The sequence below is a fragment of the Ostrinia furnacalis genome, unplaced genomic scaffold (genome assembly GCF_004193835.3).
Source record: "Ostrinia furnacalis isolate ACB-3 unplaced genomic scaffold, ASM419383v2 OfSCF0550, whole genome shotgun sequence".
In the NCBI taxonomy this organism is placed as follows: Eukaryota; Metazoa; Arthropoda; class Insecta; order Lepidoptera; family Crambidae; genus Ostrinia; species Ostrinia furnacalis.
The window spans coordinates 406889-430758 of NW_021130789.1; the positions used below are offsets into that span (position 1 = coordinate 406889).

The 23870-nt window shown below is 36.8% G+C and overlaps 3 protein-coding genes across 3 annotated transcripts in view; 2 read left to right on the plus strand and 1 right to left on the minus strand.

Moving 5' to 3' along the window:
- The window catches only part of LOC114366166 (uncharacterized), a 66112-nt gene extending 48494 nt beyond the window's left edge, over positions 1-17618 (plus strand). Inside the window, exons 3-5 of the mRNA XM_028322947.1 lie at positions 15966-16127; positions 16592-16723; positions 17395-17618. Coding sequence (XP_028178748.1) covers positions 15966-16127; positions 16592-16723; positions 17395-17592 — 492 coding nt within the window. The 3' untranslated portion in view covers positions 17593-17618. The remainder of the gene's footprint in view (positions 1-15965; positions 16128-16591; positions 16724-17394) is intronic.
- Positions 8958-9966, minus strand: LOC114366164 (retinol dehydrogenase 12-like). The gene has a single exon (XM_028322944.1). The coding sequence runs from the start codon at positions 9958-9960 to the stop codon at positions 9043-9045; it is 918 nt and encodes a 305-aa protein (XP_028178745.1). The 5' UTR covers positions 9961-9966; the 3' UTR covers positions 8958-9042.
- An 885-nt stretch (positions 17619-18503) lies between the features above and the next one.
- LOC114366154 (uncharacterized) lies at positions 18504-20690 on the plus strand. Its single transcript, XM_028322931.1, has 3 exons — positions 18504-18581; positions 19682-19813; positions 20493-20690. The coding sequence occupies exons 1-3, from the start codon at positions 18504-18506 to the stop codon at positions 20688-20690; spliced, it is 408 nt and encodes a 135-aa protein (XP_028178732.1).
- The last annotated feature ends 3180 nt before the right edge of the window (positions 20691-23870 follow it).

Here is a 23870-nt window from a genome sequence, read left to right on the forward strand (position 1 = left end):
CTAAAGCAGGCAAATACTATAAGTCTACCACTTTAATTTAAAAACGAAAAATAATCTAAAACATTCAAGTATTTAATAACCAGAAATAAAAAAAATACTGGACTGATTCTAATATTTATCATTGCTTAGTTATTTATAGTGATTTAGAATTTTAAGAGTAAGAACACAGAAGGCTATTTTGTGCAAAATACCTACAATCAACTACTTTCCCAATCTTCTTTTTCAGCGATCTTTGTTAGATTCTTCGATAAATCCCACAGCCTCTTCGTTAACACCGTATCACTAGTGAGCCAATGATTTAACCACTTTCGACAAAATTTGAAATATTCACCACTAACTTTTTCCATACTAGGATCTGCTGCTAGGTACGCGATTTGCTTCCCAACATCTTCTTTGGACTGACCAATTATGTCTATGAAAGGTTTAGAAATACTTCCAATCCATCCTGGAGTGTTAGCAAAAATATCCGTATCTCGAACCACGAAAGGGTCATAACTATTTACAGTGACACCGCTGTCTTTCAATCTTCTTCCAAGTTCAAACGCAAATAAAGTATCCGCCAGCTTAGAATTTGAAAGACTCTGTACCCAGTTGTATCTCCCAACGTCATTCCAATGGTCGAAATCGATTTCTCCTATGTACATTGATGCGGCGGAACCGACTATAATCCGACTCGGAACTGATTTCTTCAACAAAGGCAGCAATAGATACGTTAATAGAAAAGACCCGAAGTAGTTCACTTGCATAGTCAGATTCAGACCGTCTTCAGTCATTTTGTCAGGCAAACCAATAGCTCCGGCGTTGTTGATCAAAACGTCCAGCCGTTGTTCAGCATTTACGGTTTCACTGACAAAATTTCGCACTGATTTCAGAGATCCTAAATCAATTATCCCATATGAAACGTTATTGTTGCCTGTGTCTTTTTGAATTTCGTCTCTAGCTCTTCTAAGTTTAGTTTCATTTCTACTTGCGATTATAACTTTAGCGCCTCGATTTGCCAAGTTTTTAGCAGCTTCATAGCCCATCCCGGAACTGCCTCCTGTCACGATCACCACTTTGCCATCCATCCTGGCTTTGGTGTCACACATTTTTGAACTGAACTGCTTCTTCAACACAACATTACAAAGAGGGCACCACACGGTTACTGCTCCGTCCGGGAAAAATAAAATTAATAAGACAACCTGTTTGATTTTTTATATCAAGGCAAAAAGGACTGAAGATACTACGATTGTATCTCGACTCGTTTTTCCGTCGAAGTCGACTTATTTTCCTCTAACGAAATCACCAAGATTTTAACCTATTTATTTTATAGAAATTATAGGTACTAACTTGATATGAATTACCTATTTATTACCTAAACTAAGAATTTCATATTACTTACCTACAAAATATTTGCTTTCTTTTACATGATACTAAAAACAAAACAAAGGATCGTAAATGTGTAGTACCATCGCGTGATGAATCAGTGCTACAAGAAATATTTACAAACAACTCTTGCGCACAGTATGAGCATGCAGAAAATTGCTTTGTCTTGAATTCACTTCCGACTTTAGGAGACACGTTCGAAGATATTTAATAAGCGACTTTTTTATAAAATCCAGTATTCAGTTCCATTGGTAGCGTTGAAGACCTTGGAAGGGCCACAGAAAGGTCAAATTCTCGGCCAAAATGTGTAAGTACAGACACTGTTTCTTAACATTTCTCATTGACCCACTGTTTTTAATCATTAAATAAATATCATAATATTTTTTGCTCGCAGCTTTACCTTCATTCCAAAATAGTATATGAAATATTACTATAGATAGTTAGGTACCGCAAGGAAAATTATTGTAGAATGAAGATTCTAAACATAAAATGGTGTCAGTGAAAGTATATTTTATCGAGTGGTGGCACCTGTTTGTTGGTCAAAGGTTTGTGTTATAGGACAAGCTTATGTAAGAAGTACATATTACTTGCAAACAGACTTGTAAACAAGAAATTCCTGTGGCAATGGAATACATATTAATAATACAAGCACGTCACATTNGTACAGACGGACAGACAGTCAGACAGACAGATAAAAATTTTACTGATTGCATTTTTGGCATCAGTATCGATCACTAATCAATCACCCTCTGATAGTTATTTTGAAAATATATTTCATGTACAGAATTGACCTCTCTACAGATTTATTATAAGTATCTATAGATTATTATGACCTAGGTTGCTCTGGTAATGAGGCGTCTACCATCAGTTTTCTCTCCTTTTTTAATTTCATTCAATTGCGACTACGAAGTGCAAATGATGATTTTTATGCTGGACAAGGCAGAGAAATGGAGTGAGTCCAAGATGGTATATACCTGCCCACTGTATGCCAATTCACTCTCACCTAAAAGTGGCCCTAATTATAGATATTATTCGGGAAAGACAGCATCAGACAGTGTATTCCAGTCCCTAGCTTAATAGCTTTCGCTTTGCTTTTTAAAAGACTTTCTGCCATTATTTACATTAGATAGCTTCGCTGCGCAGTATATTGCGCACTTGACGTTCTCTATGCATTGAATTTTAATTTGCCGGAGATTTTCCGATATCGAAATTATGTAAGCTCGGATTTGTATTCGAGATAGTAAATCGACTACAGTAGGAGGAGCATTACCGATTTACACTTTGTTAACACATAACTAGAATATATTTAGTCTAGTCTCAAGTTAAAAACACTTCTAATAAATGGATTTTGATTTGATTTGATTCTAAATCACAAAGATTGATTTTTTATTTTATTGTAAGTATTCTGTAATCTAAAAATTGGCACATTAGTCCAGTCAATAAAGCATTATAGATGGAAATCCGTGGAACACAATTTTTGACTTCGGGACTTTATTTAGACTAGTTAGGAGGTGAACATAGCAAAAGTCCCCGCCCTTAGCCCTTGGGCCGCCGGAGAGAGGGGGGTTTAAAGGTACCACTTTTCGGTTTTTCGCTTAATCTTCGGAAACTATGCGTCCTAGTGACATAACTACTATGAACCAAAAAAAGCGTATTCAATTTGCTACAGGTGAGATAGTCAAGTTTTTCTATATCTTGTATAGTTTTCGCGGCATCTGCTCTAGAAGGTCTGTAATATTGGAAATTTTATTTTTGTCTTACATGTTCCCATCAGGAGAAAATCGACTAAATCAACATTTAGCTAATGATCTAGACATGCGGGAGCATGTTAAGCCTAGTTCCAGGGAGGGGACTGCACCGAGCGTATATTTAGACGAACCACTTGGAGCCACTTTTGACTCCTCATCACTCAAAAAGTACTGTGCATTAACACTTCAAGTTTGGCTCATGTGTTGAGACTTGCAAGATAAACATCAGCTTCAAATTTCACAAACATACCTCAAACGGTTCTTTAGGTATTAAAGACCAAAAATCTATATGGCTGACCTATAAGACCAAATTCTAACCACTTCCACATGACCTTGAAGGTTCAAATTTGGCATCCAGATAGGTAGTTATGTAAATACAAAGGAACAAATAAAAAATCAGTCAATTTTAACATTTCACAGGTGATGGATAGATTTTAGTGCCCTAAATGTCGATTTTTGAATGTCAATACCTAAAGAACCGTTTGAGATATATTTATGAAATTTGAAGCTGATGTTTATCTTGCAAGTCTCAACACATGAGCCAAATTTGAAGTATTAATGCACAGTACTTTTTGAGTGATGAGGAGTCAAAAGTGGCTCCAAGTGGTTCGTCTAAATATACGCACGGTGCAGTCCCCTCCCTGTAACTAGGCTTAACATGCTCCCGCATGTCTATAATATTAGCTCAATGTTGATTTAGTCGATTTTCTCCTGATGGGAACATGTAAGACAAAAATAAAATTTCCAATATTACAGACCTTCTAGAGCAGATGCCGCGAAAACTATACAAGATATAGAAAAACTTGACTATCTCACCTGTAGCAAATTGAATAAGCTTTTTTTGGTTCATAGTAGTCATGTCACTAGGACGCATAGTTTCCGAGGATTAAGCAAAAAACCGAAAAGTGGTACCTTTAAACCCCCCTCTCCCCACCGGCTTAAGGGCTAAGGGCGGGGACTTTTGCTATGTTCACCTCCTAACTAGTCTAAATAAAGTCCCGAGGTCAGACATTGTGTTCCACGGATTTCTCTCTACACCGTCGTTAAAGCATTCATTGACTGGACTACATCATAGGTGTTGTAGAAAAGTTATATTACCTTGTCCACTTGTCACATAATAAACAGGATCATAGTGTTAGCAACTTTGTTATGTAGATTTTGTAATAAAAAATAACAGCGATCGCGTAGATGTCTGCGGCCATTTGTTATATTCTGGCGCAGAGTCCTGTGCTACTGAATTAAATATATTACATTGTTACATAAGAAAGATAATTCTTTGCAACTGTGCACTTCTGCCGTGATTCTAGTCCAGTGGTTCTTAACCTTTAAGTCATGAGGGACCATTTTACCAAATTTCTGTCTTGTCAGGGACCACCTCATAATCGGTCAAAACCAGTTTGCCTACAAAAAACAGTTAAAAGTGGTTTTAACCAAGGTGTGCAAGTGCACTTCGTGGACCACTTGGAATGTCTCCAGGGACCACCTGTGGTCCGCGGACCACCGGTTAAGAACCACTGTTCTAGTCATATCAAAAATCATCTTATTATGTAACCAGGGCGAAAAGAATCAGTCCAAAATCAAAATCAAAATCAAAATCAAAAATATTTATTCAGTTTAGACCACAAGTGGCACTTATGAACGTCAATAGAAAATAATAAAAAAAGAAAAAGGTAGCCCTTATTAGTCCGATCTCTATTTATTTATTTATTTGCACACATTCGTAATTGGCCAAAAGTGATTACACATACCTATTGAACTAATGTGATTATTTTATTCTTGGCATTAACTTTAATCGAGCTTAAGAGTTGGCGCACACCGTTGATTTTTAGTTGGCCGATAGTTGTGCCCGATTTCTAATTGTATACTCCCATACATGCCCATACTAATCAACAGCCCGACTAAACTATCGGCCGACGAAAAATCAACGGTGTGTGCCTACTCTAATAGCCGAAAGAATAGGGATGGGCAAATGTAAAGTATTTAATATCGATAAACACCGTCTTAGTATTGATATTTTTAACAGTAGTCAGTACCGATCTTATGTGTAGAGCCTAGGTAGGTACTGTATAAAATTTTTAAAATGTTAAATAAATAAATAAAATCATTTATTTGCAAGAACATGATTAGATTGGTGTTAATTTAGTTAATTCCAGCATATTCTGTCGCATGCGACGTGCAAAAGTTTTTGTTCTTAAAGTTATGTTAATTGTTATTGCTACATTTGGTCTTAGATTTTACATATTTTTACAACACAAAATACTTATTTTACTCATAGTTGTTTTTCATATACCATGATAGTAACAAGTAACAATACAATAAATACATGTCAGGGAACAAAATTTGAATTGTTGTTTTGAAAATATCGACTATGAATTTCGGTTATTTTGTGAAATAAAGTTGATACTCGTACATGTTTACCTAAACACAGTAAAGAGCATAATTAAATTATATTCTTGTTCTACACAAAAAATCATCTGAGTCAACTACCTACTACATTTTGACATTTGTGGAGTCAAGATTATCCCTCATAAAGCTCTAATCACCAGTAAGACACACGGTATTTTAGTTTAGAGTATTGAAAGTGTAATTACATAACGCCGTTTACTATCGCGGCCGCAGGTTGACCGATGACATTACAAGACACCATACCACATATACCAACACACAGTTCACGGTGATATAGTATCCACAAACTGCAGATGGTTTTGAAAATCGTTCTTAACTGTTCGTAATAAGGTTTAGTTTGGGTTTCAGCGTAGGATCTATTACCCCGCCACAGTTATGTGAAGTTATTATCTTTATGGTTACCCAAATGACATACTATACGTCAGTTTAACTACCAGTAACTTCCTATGCTTAAAAATATCCCAATTAGTTATACTTATGTATCAGTTTGTATATCAAATGTGCATACTCAATGCATATTGTGTGCATGAATGATATGCATGCCTTTTTGGTAGGCTTATACATTTTCATTGATGCATTCAGGAAATACGTATTTGGTTTGAGATTTACATGTCACTCCATGTCGCATATTTTTTTGAGACGAAAGTCGAAAAACGCAGATAAACATAAACCTGCCTTTATCTTATACAACTGTCCTCTGGTGTCTAAAGAAGCTGTAGCTTTTTAGCAATAAGCCTAAATTGTGTCGTTGTGTACTTCTCTTATTTGCCAGTTTTGTGTCATCTTCATCAGGTCAATTGGTCTCCAGTTCTCCACTGCAGGACCAACGACCATGTCTAATGTACCAGACGAAAATGAAGGTTTTGGCCTATGCTTCCTACGTTGGCCAGACGGGTTAGGTACAGTTTTGTGTAGTATGCAATAAAGAGTATATTTTTATCTACCTAAACCTGAATAACTGTCTCCGCACAGATGAGGTTCTACATATTGGAATTCTACAGCAGAATAAGATGTCACCGTAGACAATAAGCATGTGCCCGCCATAATATTTGGTTAGAAAAGTCGTTGCGCGTAAAGGAGTGTTAGAATGCGCCAGGTGTGCGTGGGCGCACTTTCCTGGTCGACCGCAGAATCCTTTAAGATGGGCGGTGGCCAAGACTAGAGGTTATAGCGATTTAAAAATTAAACAAATCTGGTATAGAAAGTTTTCATTTTCTGTTAAAATATTCATATGTAGAGTCCCTTTATACAACCAAATAAGTACTTTGATAAGAACTAAGACTACTACAATGTAAAGAAGTTACCTACTACAATGAATACAAACACATTATAAGAGTCTCCATGACTACGGTATCCTTCCGTTTGGCCAAATTACTTTTCGCCAAATTTCACTTCGCAAACAACTTATCGCCAAAGTTTCATTTCCCAAATGAACTTTTAGCAACTGTACTTTTCGCAACTAATTCATTTGGTCAAATTATCATTTGGTAAAATTTTACTTGGCAAATGTTTATATGGCAAATGTTTTATTTTGCCAAATATTATATCCCAAATAATTTGTTTGGTCAAATTGACACTTCACATACTTACCCACCGTTACCCACAAATCAAAGCATAAGGCACATGATCATGGTTTTCACAAGAATTTTATGTAAAACAAAGAGATTGCAGAAAATAGTATGGTTGCAAAAAGTAGGTAGGTATTGCAGAAAATAGTAGGTTAGGTTAGGTTAGAACAGTGACCCTATGCGCGAAGGCGAGCGAAGCGTGCCGCGGTAGCGGCCGCCGAGCGCTAGAATCACCTCTATTGTTAATGAATCATTTGGAAATTTCGATAAAAAGAATGAAATAAGAAAATTAATTTAGAACAAATTTTATATTAACTACCCACTAAACAAAATAATAACCACAAGCTAATTTGTATTCCATTCTATGCACCAATCAAATTATTTTGAAAATAGTTTATGGTGAAATATTTTTGCCAAATGAAACATTTGACAAAACATACTTTGCCAAACAAAAATTTGCTAAACAATAATATGCCAAAAGCGACATTTGCGAATTAAAAGTTTGCAATAAGTTGTTTTGCCAAATGAGAATTTGCTAAATGAAAATTTGCGAAACGTTGTTTGCGATGTGATAATTTGGGAAACGTTTTTTGGCCAAACATTAGTAATCCCCATGACTACTCATCTGATGTATGACTGATACACTATTTCAAAGTAGATCAGTGTTGTAGAGATAACAACCCTATAGTAAACATTTGAGGTTGAAAAACAGTAGCAAAAGCTCCCCGTCTTATTCAAGATACTACGATGGATAATCTTGTTTATAAAGTACCAAACAAGCATTTTTCAGCATCAACTGATAAATAACAATATACTTAACCAAGATTTATTGCATTGCATAGGGCAGTTATGTCCTGATGAATGTAAACCATCTTATGCCACCATCATCAGAATAAAATTAATATTATCTGCCTTAAGCCTATCACTTGTAGAGCATAGATTTGCGCGAAGCACGCGGAAGCGCTGCGTGTGAGTGACATAATAATTTGCACGCGCGAGTACAAACGAAATGACTTGTGACTGAAGAATTTGAATTTGTACAGAGATGTGCACTTAGGTCAAGAACCTTTAGACCTGAATCTTAGGTATTAATCATTCACAGGAGTTTCATTATGTAAATAGATCACTGAAACTGACTCCTTTAAGCCTTATGCAGACCACCGACTTTTAGTTGGCCGATAGTTGGGCCCGATACTAAATTGTATGAAGAATCGGCCGATACCAAATCGGCGTAACGTGCGCACTTGCATACATGCCTATGCTAAATAACTGCCCGATTAAACTATCGGCCGACGAAAAATCGGTGGTCTGCGCCTGGGCTTACTACTCCGTTATTTTGTAAGGGTCGGTATTTAATTGATAATGTTGCTTAATATTTTGTGTAATGACAAAATAAATTTTAAATAGTGACATAGAAGAAGATAAAAGTTAACTGGTATTTGAAAAATCGGTTTTAATAATAAGGTAAGATAAATACGATATTAAATTTGACTCTACACCTTGAAAATTGTTTTCTCCGTATGATGATTTTATTTATTATATTTAACCTTGTTCTTATTTATTTTGTTCAAGGCGTTTAACCTGGGCGTATTTGACATTATACTCTTACGTAGCCCCTAAAATTCCTTGATTAGCTTTGAATGAATGAGATGCACAATTAAAAGTTTTGGTGGATAATGTGTTTTTGATTAATATTATATTAATATTAATTAATGCATAACTATCATTAGTAAAGTCGCTATCAAACTATAAATCGGTATCATAAAGACACGGCTCGACGATTATAACTTTGCGTAAAACAAACAATAAAATCCGATTTCTAAAATTTCATATCAATTTATTCGATAACAAAACATATTAATAACCACCATCGCTGATCCGGAACGCAGACTAAATTAAATTAGCAATTTAAATACCCACAAAGAATGTTAGTTACGTGAATGCACATTTTTGTATCACGAATTACGTTCCCAATCTTCGTTATTATTAATTTTCACTAGTCTTTTAGATTCGTCCCACAGTCTACTTGTTAACACAGTGTCATTCGCTAACCATGTGCTATAGAATTCTGCACAGTCTCTGAAATGTTTTCCACTTTCAGTCTCTAACTTTGGATCCACGGCCAAGTATACTGGCATCGTCGCTACCCTGTTTAACGGTCTTCCAAACTTCTGTAATGCACCGTTAAAGAAATTCTTTATAAATTCGTTGTCGAAGTTTCTAAAGAACTGAGATTTTCCTAAGCCAGGGTCCATACTGTAGACGTTAACCCCAGAACCCCTGATTCTTTTGTCCATTTCAACTGTAAATAGCACATCAGCTAGTTTAGCGTTGCAGTAGAATCCGAAATTAGAATATCGTCCAACATCATTCATGTGTTCTAGGTTAATATCTCCCAATATTAGTGCCAAGGAAGATACATTGACTACTCTGCTCGGAGCTGATGCCTTCAGCAGAGGAAACAAGAGAAACGTCAGAAGAAAGGTTCCAAAATAATTTACTTGCATCATCAATTGCAGATTGTCTTGAGTGAGTCTGTCATCCAGGCCAATGCTTCCGATATTGTTGATCAGTATATCCAATCTGGGTTCTGTAGATACGGTTTCTTGTACGAAATTCCTGATTGACGCCAGAGATTCGAAATCCATTTGTCTTGTTGTGATGTTGTTGTTTCCCGATGATTTGATGATGGTGTCTTTGGCATCTTGTAGCTTGGCTGGGTTTCGGCTGGCTATGATGACTCTGGCGCCGCGTTTGGCTAAGTTCTTGGCCACCTCCAGACCTGTTCCTGAAGTTGCTCCAGTCACTAAAGCCACTTTCCCGTGCAGTTGGACATCGGTCTCACAATTTTTGAACTCGTCACGGTCGAACATGTCTACTCCGCGTGTGTTGGATGTAGGACTACAACTGAGCTTCATAATACCGATTACCTACCCAATGCAAGGCCAAAACCTTGCCAATGGCCTTAGAAAATATTAACAAGACCAGTTTCTTGTCATAATTTCTGTTTTAATGCGTATCCATGATATATGCAGAGATATTATATGCAAAAAAGTAGTATAATTTTGCTAGACTTAATTGGTTTGAATACTGATTTAAAAGCGTTTCTTGATAATCATCAGATGAGTCGAACTACCTAGGTTCAATAAACTTGCTCTTGGGAATAATCTCATTCGAGGTGATCAAGTTCACAAACTCGGTTGGCATAAAACAACATTAAGTAACATTACCTTTCCTAAATTTAAGAACATATTTTGTTGACTATTAATCATAGTCCAGCTTAACCCCTCTACTGCTCTCCAGTCTTGCAGTCACTGCACACCCAGATAAAATAAGGATTTGTCTTCACTGGCTGTCAATAGACAAGTCGCGGCTAGTCAACACACAAGAAATAAAACAACAACATCTTCCACAAGAATATAATTATTTTATAGATAGAAAATAAAAACTTACACATACAGGGTGTTAGGTAAATGGGTATATGAGCCGACACTAGCCCATGTTATTATGTATATAAATAGTATGGTGAAGTCAGTTTGATATCATCTATTTTCATATAAAATCCGATTTGTATGAAAATTAAAATAATTAAAATTAAGATATAAATTTTCTGACTTCACCATACTATTAATATGCCCATGTTAACATGGGCTAGTGTCAGCTCATATACCCATTTACCTAACACCCTGTTGTATAATGCAAATAGTGGCAGTACCTACTCCTATTTAATTAATGCTATGATTGTAATCAGTTATTTAATTGTGAAACGATGAGATGGAAGTGGTGTGGATAAAGGAAAGTTGCCCAATGTCCTAGAACACATGGGCCCGCACAATGCTGGGAAACGGGCCGTGGGACATAGATTTGTGGGGTCCGACTAAATAAAACTTGCCAAGTGCGAGTCAGACTCGCGCACTGAGAGTTCCGTACAAACATGTAGGTACGGGACTATTCCCACATCTCGTTCCAACCGCTGAAACTCCTGTGTAGCAGGATCTACAGCTTGACCGCCAAAAAACCTAACCAATGAAGGTCAAGTTTGTCCCGGGGGAAAGTTAAACTTTCAAACCTGTAGGTAGGTATATACGAGTAAGTAAATTCGCAATTGTTCCTTTATCTGTGTTATAAGTCGTTGCTTCGTCTTACCGAATTTCAAGATTCTGAGTTCACGGGAAGTACCATGTAGGGTTGATTCCCTTGGTCGTCGGCATAAACGGCTGTATCTTTTGATTGCATTAGCTTAGAAGTTTCATTTTTTAACAGCTCAAAGAGAAAGTAGACCTGATTAAATATTAATTTTAGCTTGATACCTACACTCGTTCCGAAGAAAAAGGGTCTTGATAGACAGCCAGAAGGACAACAAAGTGATCCTATAAGGGCCCTCGCCCACGGCGACTTTTTGTAGCGATGCAGTCGCGCTGCTGTAGCGCGTTAGTAGCGCGTTGGCATCACTTCTGTAGTGCGTTGCAAATGCGACTAACGTGCGTTGGTAGCGTCACGCGTTTCGTAAACGTAAATGTCGCCGTGGGCGAGGGCCCTAAGGGTTCCGCTTCCTTTTAAGGTACGGTCCCTAAAAGTACCAAAGCACGTCAAGCTATACTCCGATATCTTACTCAGTTGTAATACGTGCTATTTTGCAATAAAGATGTATAATCTGATATGTCGTCTGTACCAACTGCAACTCCAGCTGCGTTAGTTAATTGTGAAGCAGAGCGTGAAGTATTATGACGTATTTGTAATTGCCGTCATTATGGAAGTTCACTGGACATACACCTTTCCAAATCACCTCCGATTAGTGTTTTCGATTTTACTACACTGCTGTCTGGATGATCATTGAAATTCAGATGACTCTAGGGTTTCTAGCTGAAATTAAAAAAACATGAAATGACCATGAATTTGATAGCTATGTTATTACTGAAATAATTTACAAACTTTGCAAAAACTATATTTTAACACTAATATAAATATTGAAATATTTTCCTTGTTTTTGTGTTAGGGCAAATAAAAAAATGGTTAAGAAGTATAAGTATGTAGTATAAAATGTACATAATAATATTTTATGCATTAGCCCTCCTCTTTAATACTGTAGAGATGCAAATCTATCTACATAGGTGCTCGATAATGAGCTAATGAGTTGTCCGTCCTTATTATGGCATGATCTACTACTTACTTTGGTAAGATTTTCTCAAGCATAGTTTTCTATAATGAGGCAATATGTAATTACTTATTTTAGAGGTCACATAGCTTTGCGTTGCAAAAACACATAAACATCATTAACTATTTTGTATTTTATGTATGTAATGTATTTAACTCATATTGGATTATTTTTCCATTGTGAATATTGTGATGTCCGTTTGCTACAAAGAAAAACCGAATTAAGATTTTACTGAAGCTATTTTTAATTATATTTGATTTGATAATCAAGTATCATCCCTCCCACAATGATTTCCATATCGCGCGGTTGGTACTTGGTAGCGGCCTGCATCCAGCGCCTTCCTGCTACCTTTATGAGGTCGTCGGTCCACCTTGTGGGTGGACGTCTCATCCGGTGTATGTTTAACAGTGTGGACGTCCTGTAGCTGAAATAATGATGATGGTGAATCAAGTATAAAATGACAGCCCTAAAGTCATGGAATTGTTTATGTGATTAGAAACAAACACATAATTCGCTTACAACTGTACAAGAATCTTAGCCCAGTACCGGATCGGGCCGAGTATTGAACCTTCGACCTGTCTTGCGTCACTAGTAATAACGTACACAGATTTCTTATAGGAAGTGTATAAGTTCGGACTTCGGATCAATAAGTTAGCTCAGCGGTAATAAATCCCAATATTTTAATGTTTGTCGTGTGGTTTTATAATTAATGTAAAACAGGATAATATAATTATGTTGTAATTAAGCATAATCACAACAAAATGGTTTTTAAAATATTCTCACCATAGTAGCAAGCAAATACTACAAGTCTACAACTTTAAAAAGAAATGATACTGGCCTGATTAAAATATTATCATTTATACTATTAGTATCTAAATAAAAAAAAATATAATTAAGAGTAAATTCTGTAATTTTAGAAATATGAACACAGAAGGCTATTTTGTGCAAAATTCAATCAACTACGTTCCCAATCTTCTTTTTCAGTTATCTTTGTTAGATTCTTCGATAAATCCCACAGCCTCTTCGATAACACCGTATCGCTAGTGAGCCAATGATTTAACCACTTTCGACAAAATTTGAAATGTTGGCCACTAACTTTTTCCATACTAGGATCTGCTGCTAGATACGCGATTTGCTTCCCAACATCTTCTTTGGACTGACCAATTATGTCTATGAAAGGTTTGGAAATACTTCCAATCCATCCTGGAATATTAGCCAAAATATCCGTATCTCGAACCACGAAAGGGTCATAACTATTTACAGTGACACCGCTGTCTTTCAATCTTTTTCCAAGTTCAACCGCAAATAATGCATCCGCCAGCTTAGAATTTGAAAGACTCTGCACCCAGTTGTATCTCCCAACGTCATTCCAATGGTCGAAATCGATTTCTCCAATGTACATTGATGCGGCGGAACCGACTATAATCCGACTCGGAGCTGATTTCTTCAACAAAGGCAGCAATAGATACGTTAATAGAAAAGACCCGAAGTAGTTCACTTGCATAGTCAGATTCAGACCGTCTTCAGTCATTTTGTCAGGCAAACCAATAGCTCCGGCGTTGTTGATCAAAACGTCCAGCCGTTGTTCAGCATTTACGGTTTCACTGACAAAATTTCGCACTGATTTCAGAGATCCTAAATCAATTATCCCGTATGAAACGTTAGTGTTGCCTGTGTCTTTTTGAATTTCGTCTCTAGCTCTTCTAAGTTTAGTCTCATTTCTACTTGCGATTATAACCTTAGCGCCTCGATCTGCCAAGTTTTTAGCAGCTTCGTAGCCCATCCCGGAACTGCCTCCTGTCACGATGACCACTTTGCCATCCATCCTGGCTTTGGTGTCACACATTTTTGAACTAAACTGCTTCTTCAACACAACATAACAAAGAGGGCACCACACGGTTACTGCTCCGGGAAAAATAAAATAAATACGACAACCTGTTTGATTTTTTATATCAAGGCAAAAAGGACTGAAGATACTACTATTGTATCTCGACTCGTTTTTCCATCGAAGTCGACTCATTTTCCTCTACATTGGTGATTTTAAAATATATTTTTCAAAGGTATTATTTCAAGAAGCATAACATTACTTATAAGCACTTATTTAAAAACTTGGGAAAATTATGTTAATTACTTGCCTTCGTAATATTTGCTCTCTTTTACATGATACTGCAAACAAAACAAAGGATCGTAAATGTGTAGTACCATCGTGTGATGAATCAGTGCTACAAGAAATATTTACCAACAACTCTTGCGCACAGTATGAGCATGCAGAAAATTGCTTTGTCTTGAATTCACTTCCGACTTTAGGAGACACGTTCGAAGATATTTTAATAAGCGACTTGTTTATACAATCCAGTAATCAGTTCCATTGGTAGTGTTGAAGACCTTGGAAGGGCCACAGAAAGGTCAAATTCTCGGCCAAAATGTATAAGTACAGACACTGTTTCTTAACATTTCTCATTGACCCACTGTTTTTAATCATTAAATAAATATCATAATATTTTTTGCTCGCAGCTTTACCTTCATTCCAAAATAGTATATGAAATATTACTATAGTTAGGTACCGCAAGGAAAATTATTGTAGAATGAAGATTCTAAACATAAAATGGTGTCAGTGAAAGTATATTTTATCGAGTGGTGGCACCTGTTTGTTGGTCAAAGGTTTGTGTTATAGGACAAGCTTATGTAAGAAGTACATACCTGTAAACATAGATAGGAAATTCTTGTGGAATACATAATAATACAAGCAAGTCACATTGCTCCCGATATATTTTTTTAAGACAAAGGACTTCCTGACCTCTCTCCAAAGTTGCAGGACACCAAAATACAATATAATTACGTAGGTGTGCTCGATGTAAACGAAAACCAACTGTATCGCCGCTGCATCGAGATTATATCGCTATAGAAGGTCTATAAATGTCTTCCAAACCTTTTCCAATCGATTGTTTGTCCTTATTATTTTGTTCGAAAAGATGGATCATCAACGAATTTTTCACCAAGGTCGAATAAAAGAAATTTACTTTTTGAACTGATCTTCGGCACAAATTCTAATCACCGACAACGTAGGTAGGCGTTCGATGTAATGACTCAATCATTATGTAGCTAAATTGTGTGCCCTTTTCAAGTTCAGCGATCTCGAAACATTAAGGATTTTCAGGTTTATAATGATGTTCTGATGATAATCGCCATGATTGTGATTTGCCATTGTCTTATGTACCTACGGGACCATATTAGCTATAGTTGACATATTTGGCTAAGCATGGCGGGTAAGACCGCTAGTGTTTTGGGTGCTTTCGTACTTCTTTATGCAATATCGATTGTAGCTGGTATTGTCAAAGTAAGTGCTGATTTCTTAACTATTAAGATCCTTTATTCATTTACGGAATAACCCAAATATTTTTTAAATGAATATTTAGGCACCTAAATACCTACTTTGAGCGAAAACTTCACTCATCAGAGTGATTATAATAAAATGTGAATTGTGAAACGAACGAAGGAGATAATGAAAGCGATGTAAACCTATTTTACTCTCAAATATGAAGACTATTAGAGAGACCTATATTCAGCGTTGGACGTCTTATGGCTGTATTTATGGAGAATGATGTAATGAAAATTATGAAAAAAATTGTAGGCAAATGGTATCGGAATTGTATTGGTCATGGGTAATTATTAGGGAACTGTATCTAGAACACGTTCGACCACTTTCGATTTCCATGTTCATAGGAGACTCAAAGCTATGGAGTCGGCAAGCTGTCCTACTGCAACCCCAAGTACTTCTCGCACTGTTCCGTGGTGACCACGCCGCGCGTCGTGGCTGGCGTGGAGAGGCTCTTCACCAATTACAGCTTCACCACCATCGTCTACATCGCAAACAATTTTACTGCTGTAAGTTCTTTTAAATAAGGTTCAAGTGTGAATAAAACAATAGTAATTTAAGGACTTATACACCAAGCCCGCTGAGAGTCCGATGGCTTGGTGTCAGCGGCTGCATTGCAAAAAAATCATGTCTTTAACTATGGACAATAATATTATGTCAAAAGTCGAAGACTCATGTCGGTGGGTTAGCGGATTTGGTATGTAGACTGCATTAGCTTCGCCTGTTTTGGTGCCCATATTCTGAAGTTTCATTGAGCTGAAATGAAACGTGGAATACAAAAAGGAAAACATCGTCGGAATCATCTAAAATAAGTTTATTCAAGTATTTTAATTATATCTTGGAGTAAAGATGGTCGATTGTTATTGAAATTAAAAATCGTTTAAAAATATTTGAAAAGAACGGAATTAAGTGTGCATATTTTCTTTGCTTTTTCTTTCTAAATATCACTTGATATTGTTGTTTGTTATTGCAGGCAGGAATTTTCACGTCCTATAAAGGCATTCGATTCAAGGTCGAGCACAAGCTTTGCGACTACTTCAGACAATTCTGGGTGCAAGCAATGCTCCAGAAAAGCATCGGAAGAATGCCGTGCCCAGCGCCACCGGTAAAGTTTCATGAATCTTCACTATTCACCAGTTTTACAATTAATAGCCCAAAGGTGGACCGACGACCTCATAAAGGTAGCAGAAAAGCTCTGGATGCAGGCCGCTACCAACCGGGCGATATGTACCTAAATCGTTGGGGGATGCCTATGTTCGCAGTAGAGTGATGTAATAATGATGATTCACCAATTTCGATCCAAGATCTGTGTTTCCTTACATATTATTATGTGAAAAATTCATTGGAGATTCCCAATTTAAACCAAATTTTATTTAGCCTGCTTTGCTCAATAGGCAATTGATTAAACAAGGTTTTGTGTGTGCAGGATCCCGTTTAGTACTGGTACTAGTACCTATAAGGCTGAGTTGCACCACCTAACTTTGACTGTTGATAACACGATAACCGGTGTTTTTTGTATGGAAATTGACAGATTTGTGACGTCTGTTAAAGCTAAAGTAAAATGGTGCAACCCAGCCTAAGTGTTATAATTCGAATTTCAAATACACATTTTTATGTGTGTTCACACGACATTCCAGTCTTGCAGGATCCTGTATTACTGAATCCCGCAAAACTTGGTTGCCGTGAAAGAGCCCTAAGTTTGCAAAGCATGACCATTTACGTCTGGAGAAGGTAACAACCAGTATAGCCAAAGTAGACGTTCGTCTTCCTTTTCAGGGTACATTCTCTTACTACGACATCGAGATACCTCCCCCCAACGTTCCCGTCCCGATGCGACCGGGCACGTACCACCTATACAGCGAGGTGTACACCACCATCACTAAAGAGAGAGCGCTCGTCATCGACCACACCATCCACTTCGCCGAAGACTACCAGAAGAACCGTAAAAAAATGAACAAGAAGAAGAAGGGATAGGTGATGATAGTCGTTGAGCTGTCAAATGTAATCTGGATAATAATTAGTAGAGTCGATGACTGTATAAATAATTCCTTTTTTGTTTTCCTACGGAATATTTTGGGGCTTCAAGAAAGTCTGGTGGTGATCGTTTTTAATCAGTTGTTTTGTTTTGTTAATTTTGACTTAAAATTACTTAGTGATTTGACAGCTTGATAAAAATTTAAAAAAGTGTTTTTCCGCTCTTTCTCTTTCGTCGTTTCAGCCGAAAGACGTCCACTGCTGATCCTTGGGGGAGGCCTTTGTCCAGCAGTGGACGTCTTTCTTTCTCTTTATTCCATTTTAATCACAGAATCTCTAGCTTCCTAGTTTTAATTTGTCATAGTTAGCTACCTACAGTATATTCACGTATTCTTGTCCATACGTCGGTGACAAGGACTTTATAAAGGCGGAGATGTCGGGTCAAAAAACTTACACTACAATTAGGTACCAAGAGTTTTCCAGCAGCTTAACCCCCGCATTCTATCTTGTATTTCTTTAAATCAGATAATCAGCTTGGCGCGTATTCCTGTTATTCGTTTGTATAGTGGGAATATACACTTAATGGATAATAGGATAGACTTTAGTATTTATATTTCACTTTAAAGCCTCTTTCAGGAGGTACAGTTACTTTAAGAGTGGAGTCTTCGTGATTTCTTCAGGAATACATTCCTGAATCTTCAGACCTTTATAGGAAGGTCGGCTTTTAACCACTAGGTCATCCAACGTTAATGGCTATATCATCAGGTTATTATTAAACATGTTCTACTTTAGTTCAAACATTAAGCTTTATAATGGCGTTATAATGATTTTGATGTAACGATTGCATTCGCAATGATTTGCTAATGGCTTGTTTATCATGAACATGATTTAGTGCAAATATTCAGTAAGCCATGGCGGGTAAGGCTTCTAGTATTTTGGAAGTTTTAATCTTCTCAACAGCTATATCGGTGGTGTCTTGTGTGGATAAGGTATGTTTCAATTATTACAATGCTCAGAATTATCTTGTATCTTCAATGTTTTCTGACTTGGTAAGTGTTTAGCTTTAAGGTATTTGAGGACTAAGTAGGTATGGATTGGTGGAATTTTGTAAGTCACTATTAAACTAGAAAAGTTCTTGTTTTCAGCAAACACCTTTGCAACAATCATATTACCACGTCAAGTCTGAAACTTGAATAGTGCTTAGTATAATCTAACTTAAGTAAGATTTTTCTTCTCAACAATTATTACTTATCAAAGTCAAAGTCAAAGTCAAAGTCAAAATTTCTTTATTTGTTTAGACTAATAAATAGTTCTTACAAATCGTCATTTTGCTCTTAAGGAGCCTCTACATGTCTCATAATCTTTTTACCCTACCAGCGCTTCGAGACCAACATTTGGCAAGTGCTGAGAAGAAGCGCCGCAACAAACTCAGTCACCACTGTCTGCCGGTNATTCAAATGCAGCTTAAATAAGGTTCAAGTTTGAATAAAACATTAGTAATTTAAGGACTCTACACACCAAGCTGCGAGCCGGACGGCTTGGTGTCAGTGGCTGCATTTCAAAAGAATCATGTCGACGACATGTACTTTCTATGACTTTTGACAAAAGTCGACGACGTATTATGTCGGCAGGTTGGTGGGTTTGGTGTAGTCTACACACTACTTAGTTACACCTGTTTTGACGTTAAATGGTGAAATGTTATGAATAAAAACCCATATTCTGAAGTTTCATTGAGCTGAAATCAAACGTAGGTGTTATTGGAAGATAAAAAGAACATCATCGTCCGGATCATCTAAAATAAGTTTATAAGTATTTTGATTATGGGGTTTTAATTCATAAAAACCCATATTCTGAAGTTTCATTGAGCTGAAATTAAACGTGGTATTGGAATACAAAAAGGAAAACATCGTCGGGATCATCTAAAATAAGTTTATTCAAGTATTATAATTATATCTTGGAGTAAAGATGGTCGATTGTTATTAAAATTAAAAATTGTTTAAAAATATTCGAAAAGAACGGAATTAAGTGTGCCTATTTTCTTTGCTTTTTCTTTCTAAATATCACTTGTTATTGTTGTTTGTTATTGCAGGCAGGAATTTTCACGTCCTATAAAGGCATTCGATTCAAGGTCGAGCACAAGCTTTGCGACTACTTCAGACAATTCTGGGTGCAAGCAATGCTCCAGAAAAGCATCGGAAGAATGCCGTGCCCAGCGCCACCGGTAAAGTTTCATGAATCAATCTTCACTATTCACTAGTTTTACAATTTATGGCCCACATGATATTATGGACCGACGACCTCATAAATTAAGGTAGCAGTAAGTCGCTGGTTGTAGGCCGCTACCAACCGGGCGATATGTAAATCATTGAGGGAGACCTATGCTCAGCAGAAATGACGATGATTCACCAATTTCGATCCAAGATTTGTGTTTCCTTACATATTATTATGTGAAAAATTCATTGGAGATTCCCAATTTAAACCAAATTTTATTTAGCCTGCTTTACTCAATAGGCAATTGATTAAACAAGGTTTTGTGTGTGCAGGATCCCGTTTAGTACTGGTACTAGTACCTATAAGGCTGAGTTGCACCACCTAACTTTGACTGTTGATAACACGATAACCGGTGTTTTTTGTATGGAAATTGACAGATTTGTGACGTCTGTTAAAGCTAAAGTAAAATGGTGCAACCCAGCCTAAGTGTTTTAATTCGAATTTCAAATACACATTTTTATGTGTGTTCTTCACACGACATTCCAGTCTTGCAGGATCCTGTATTACTGAATCCCGCTAAACTGGGTTTCCGTGGGAAAGAGCCCTAAGTTTGTAAAGCATGACCATTTACGTCTGGAGAAGGTAACACAACCAGTATAGCCAAAGTAGACGTTCGTCTTCATTTTCAGGGTACATTCTCTTACTACGACATCGAGATACCTCCCCCCAACGTGCCCGTTCCGATGCGACCGGGCACTTACCACCTTTACAGCGAGGTGTACACTACCGTCACTAAAGAGAGAGCGCTCGTCATCGACCACACCATCCACTTTGCAGAAGACTACCAGAAGAACCGTAAAAAAATGAACAAGAAGAAGAAGGGATAGGTTGTGATAGTCGTTGAGCTGTCAAATGTAATCTGGTCGATGACTGTACAAATAATTTCTTTTTTTGTTTTCCTACCGAATATTTGGGTCTTTAACAAAGTCTGGTGGTGATAGTTTCTAATCAGTTCTTTTTGTTTTGTTAATTTTGACTTAAAATTTGTGTGTGATTTGACAGCTTGATAAAAAAATTTAAAAGTGTTTACAAGTATTTTATATTTTTTCCGCTCTTACTCTTTATTCTATTTTAATCACAGAGTCTCTAGCTTTCTAGTTTTAATTTAACTATGTCAAATTAACTAACTAAATTAGCTAACTAGCTACAGTGTATTCTTGTCTATACGTCGGTGATAATGACTTTATAAAGGCGGAGAGGTCGGGTCAAAAAACTTACACTACAATTAGGTAGCAAGAGTCTTCCTACAGTTAAACCCTCGCATTCTATCTTGTATTTCTTTAAATCACATAATCAGTTTGCCACGTATTCCTGTTATTCGTTTGTATAGTGGGAATATACACTAAAGAATAAATGGATGGACTTTAGCATTTATATTTCACTTTAAAGCCTCTTTCAAGAGGTACAGTTACATTAAAAGTGGAGTCTTCGTGATTTTTTCAAGAATATATTTCAGAATCTTAAACTTCAGACCTTTATAGGAAGGTCGGCTTTTAACCACTAGGTCATCCGACGTTAATGGCTTTATCATCAGGTTATTATTAAACTTGTTCTACTTTAGTTCAAACATTAAGCTTTATAATGGCGTTATAATGATTTTGATGTAATGATTGCATTCACAATGATTTGCTAATGGCTTGTTTATCATGAACATGATTTAGTGCAAATATTCAGTAAGCCATGGTGGGTAAGGCTTCTAGTATTTTGGAAGTTTTAATCTTCTCAACAGCAATATCGGTGGTGACTTGTGTGGCTAAGGTATGTTTTCAATTATTACAATGCTCAGAATTATCTTGTATCTTCAATGTTTTCAAGTGTTTAGCTTTAGGGTATTTTTTGGACTAAGTCTGGATCGGTGAACTTTGGTGAGTCACTAAACTAATTCACTTTTGAATTCGAGAAAAGGTCTTATTTATCAGCAAACAGATTTGTAAAAATCATATTTCGTCACATAAAGTGATAAGTACTTAGTATAATCTAAAGTAAAATTTTTCTTCTCATAACGAACATAGTACCTACAAATCATGGGGTTTTTTATTGTAGGAAACACAGAGCTATGGGATAGGCAAGTTACTTCGCTGCAACCCGAAGTACTTCTCGTTATGTCACGTGCTGACGACGCCGACGATGGTGAACGGGGTGGAGCGACTCATCACCAACCACACCTTCGTCAACGTGGACACACTTGGGAACAATTTTACTGTGGTAAATTATTTGTTCTTCTATACCAGGGGTAATGTTAATATCCTGGTGAGTGTAGGGTTGCCAGGTCCAACACAAAAGCCGGACTTGGCGCGTAATATGGCCGGACATTTTTACCCTAAAAGCGGGACATTCATGGCGTAGGTACACTCAATGGTCGTTTATTCCAAAAATAAACTAACGAATATTTGATTACTCAAACTATCTGAGAATCACACTATTCAAGCTCTTTAGTCATAGCCAATAATACTTGTGTGCAATTTTATTAGTTCATCAAAAACGGTGGTAGTGTTTTAAGTTGATCTCAGTACAAAAATACGCCGTACACATAAAATATGTTTACCACACATTGAAGGCAGTGTACGTAGTCAAAATGTACTTCAACCTTAATGTTATTATAAACTCATTTACCTACTATTACATTACTATTAAGTATAATGAAATTTTCAACCGTATTACAAAAAGTAAATCATGATCAGTTTTTTTCGTGAAAGTAGGTACTTTTAATGTGAAACTTTAAAAATATTTGGTACCTCAATTTCAGGCGGGGATATTCATAAACCAAAAGGGAACGCGTTACAAAATTGAACACAAGCTGTGCGACTATTTCAAACAGTTCTGGATGCAGTCTTATCTCAAAACTGTTCATATTAAATTAATATGCCCTGCGAAACCGGTAAGTATCAAAGATACTTACTGCATTCTGCACATACTGCACCAATGTTCAACGAGTGCTTAACTTTTTTGTAATAAGGCTTATTATACCTAGCTATAATAGTCTTACTAACTCACTGATCTTGCTTGCTATTTTAGGATGTGATTGACATAATCTATCATGGCTCACCTAGAATGCAATTACCTCAAGATCAAGAGAAAAACGAAAGATATTTTTTTTCCAGGGAACGAATTTTATTGTCATGGAGATTCCTCCTCCATACGTGCCGGTTCCCATGATGGCGGGGACCTACCACCTTGAGGGCGAAATGTACACTACACGAACCAAGGAGCTAGCTGTCGGGATCTCTTACACCATACACTTCTCGGATAGTTATAAAAACAATCGTCAAAATGGGAACAAGAAAAATAAAGGATAGTTTGAACCAAAATTACTAACTTAAGATCTGGTTTATTGAAACGGCATTGAAAATTACCGACATGAAAAAATGCTATTCGTTAACTTTATGTTTTTTTACGCAGACATGTGCTTATGTGTAAAAATAAACTTTTTTATTGCAACTTTAAAGACTGTTTTGCAGTTAAAATGATACAAGTACCTATCATTTGCGTTTCACAATTTATGCGTTCCGAATCCTACTTATTAGTATATTTTACCCATAAGTATTTTCAAACCGTTATTTTGTTGGATTCTGTAATTTTTTTCGGAATCCAGCATTCGTAAAAATACGCATCTGTTTTTTACATAAAGATGACTTAACTTAGTCTCTTAAGGCGATAGGTNTAATGGATGCAGGACTCGGAGGCAATCACAAGCGACCGGTACCGATCACAATAGATCGGTACCGGTCGCAGTGATACTAGGACTCTAGTGAACTAGAATAGCCGCTCAACTCAATAAAAAAATAGTTCTTCTGCGTTTGAAACACAAATTAGTACAGTATAGGAGAGGAATAAATTTCAAATAGTTTGTACAGTATCAGTATCGGCGCGCCGACAACTGGTCGTCGGCGGCGGCGGCGTGAAAAAATTCGCGGTGGCGGCGGCGCGCCGGCGTGGCGCCCACCTCTAGTTCGAACACAGTCCACTCGATGAGTCACACACAGAACCGCACTTAACGATTGTTTGTT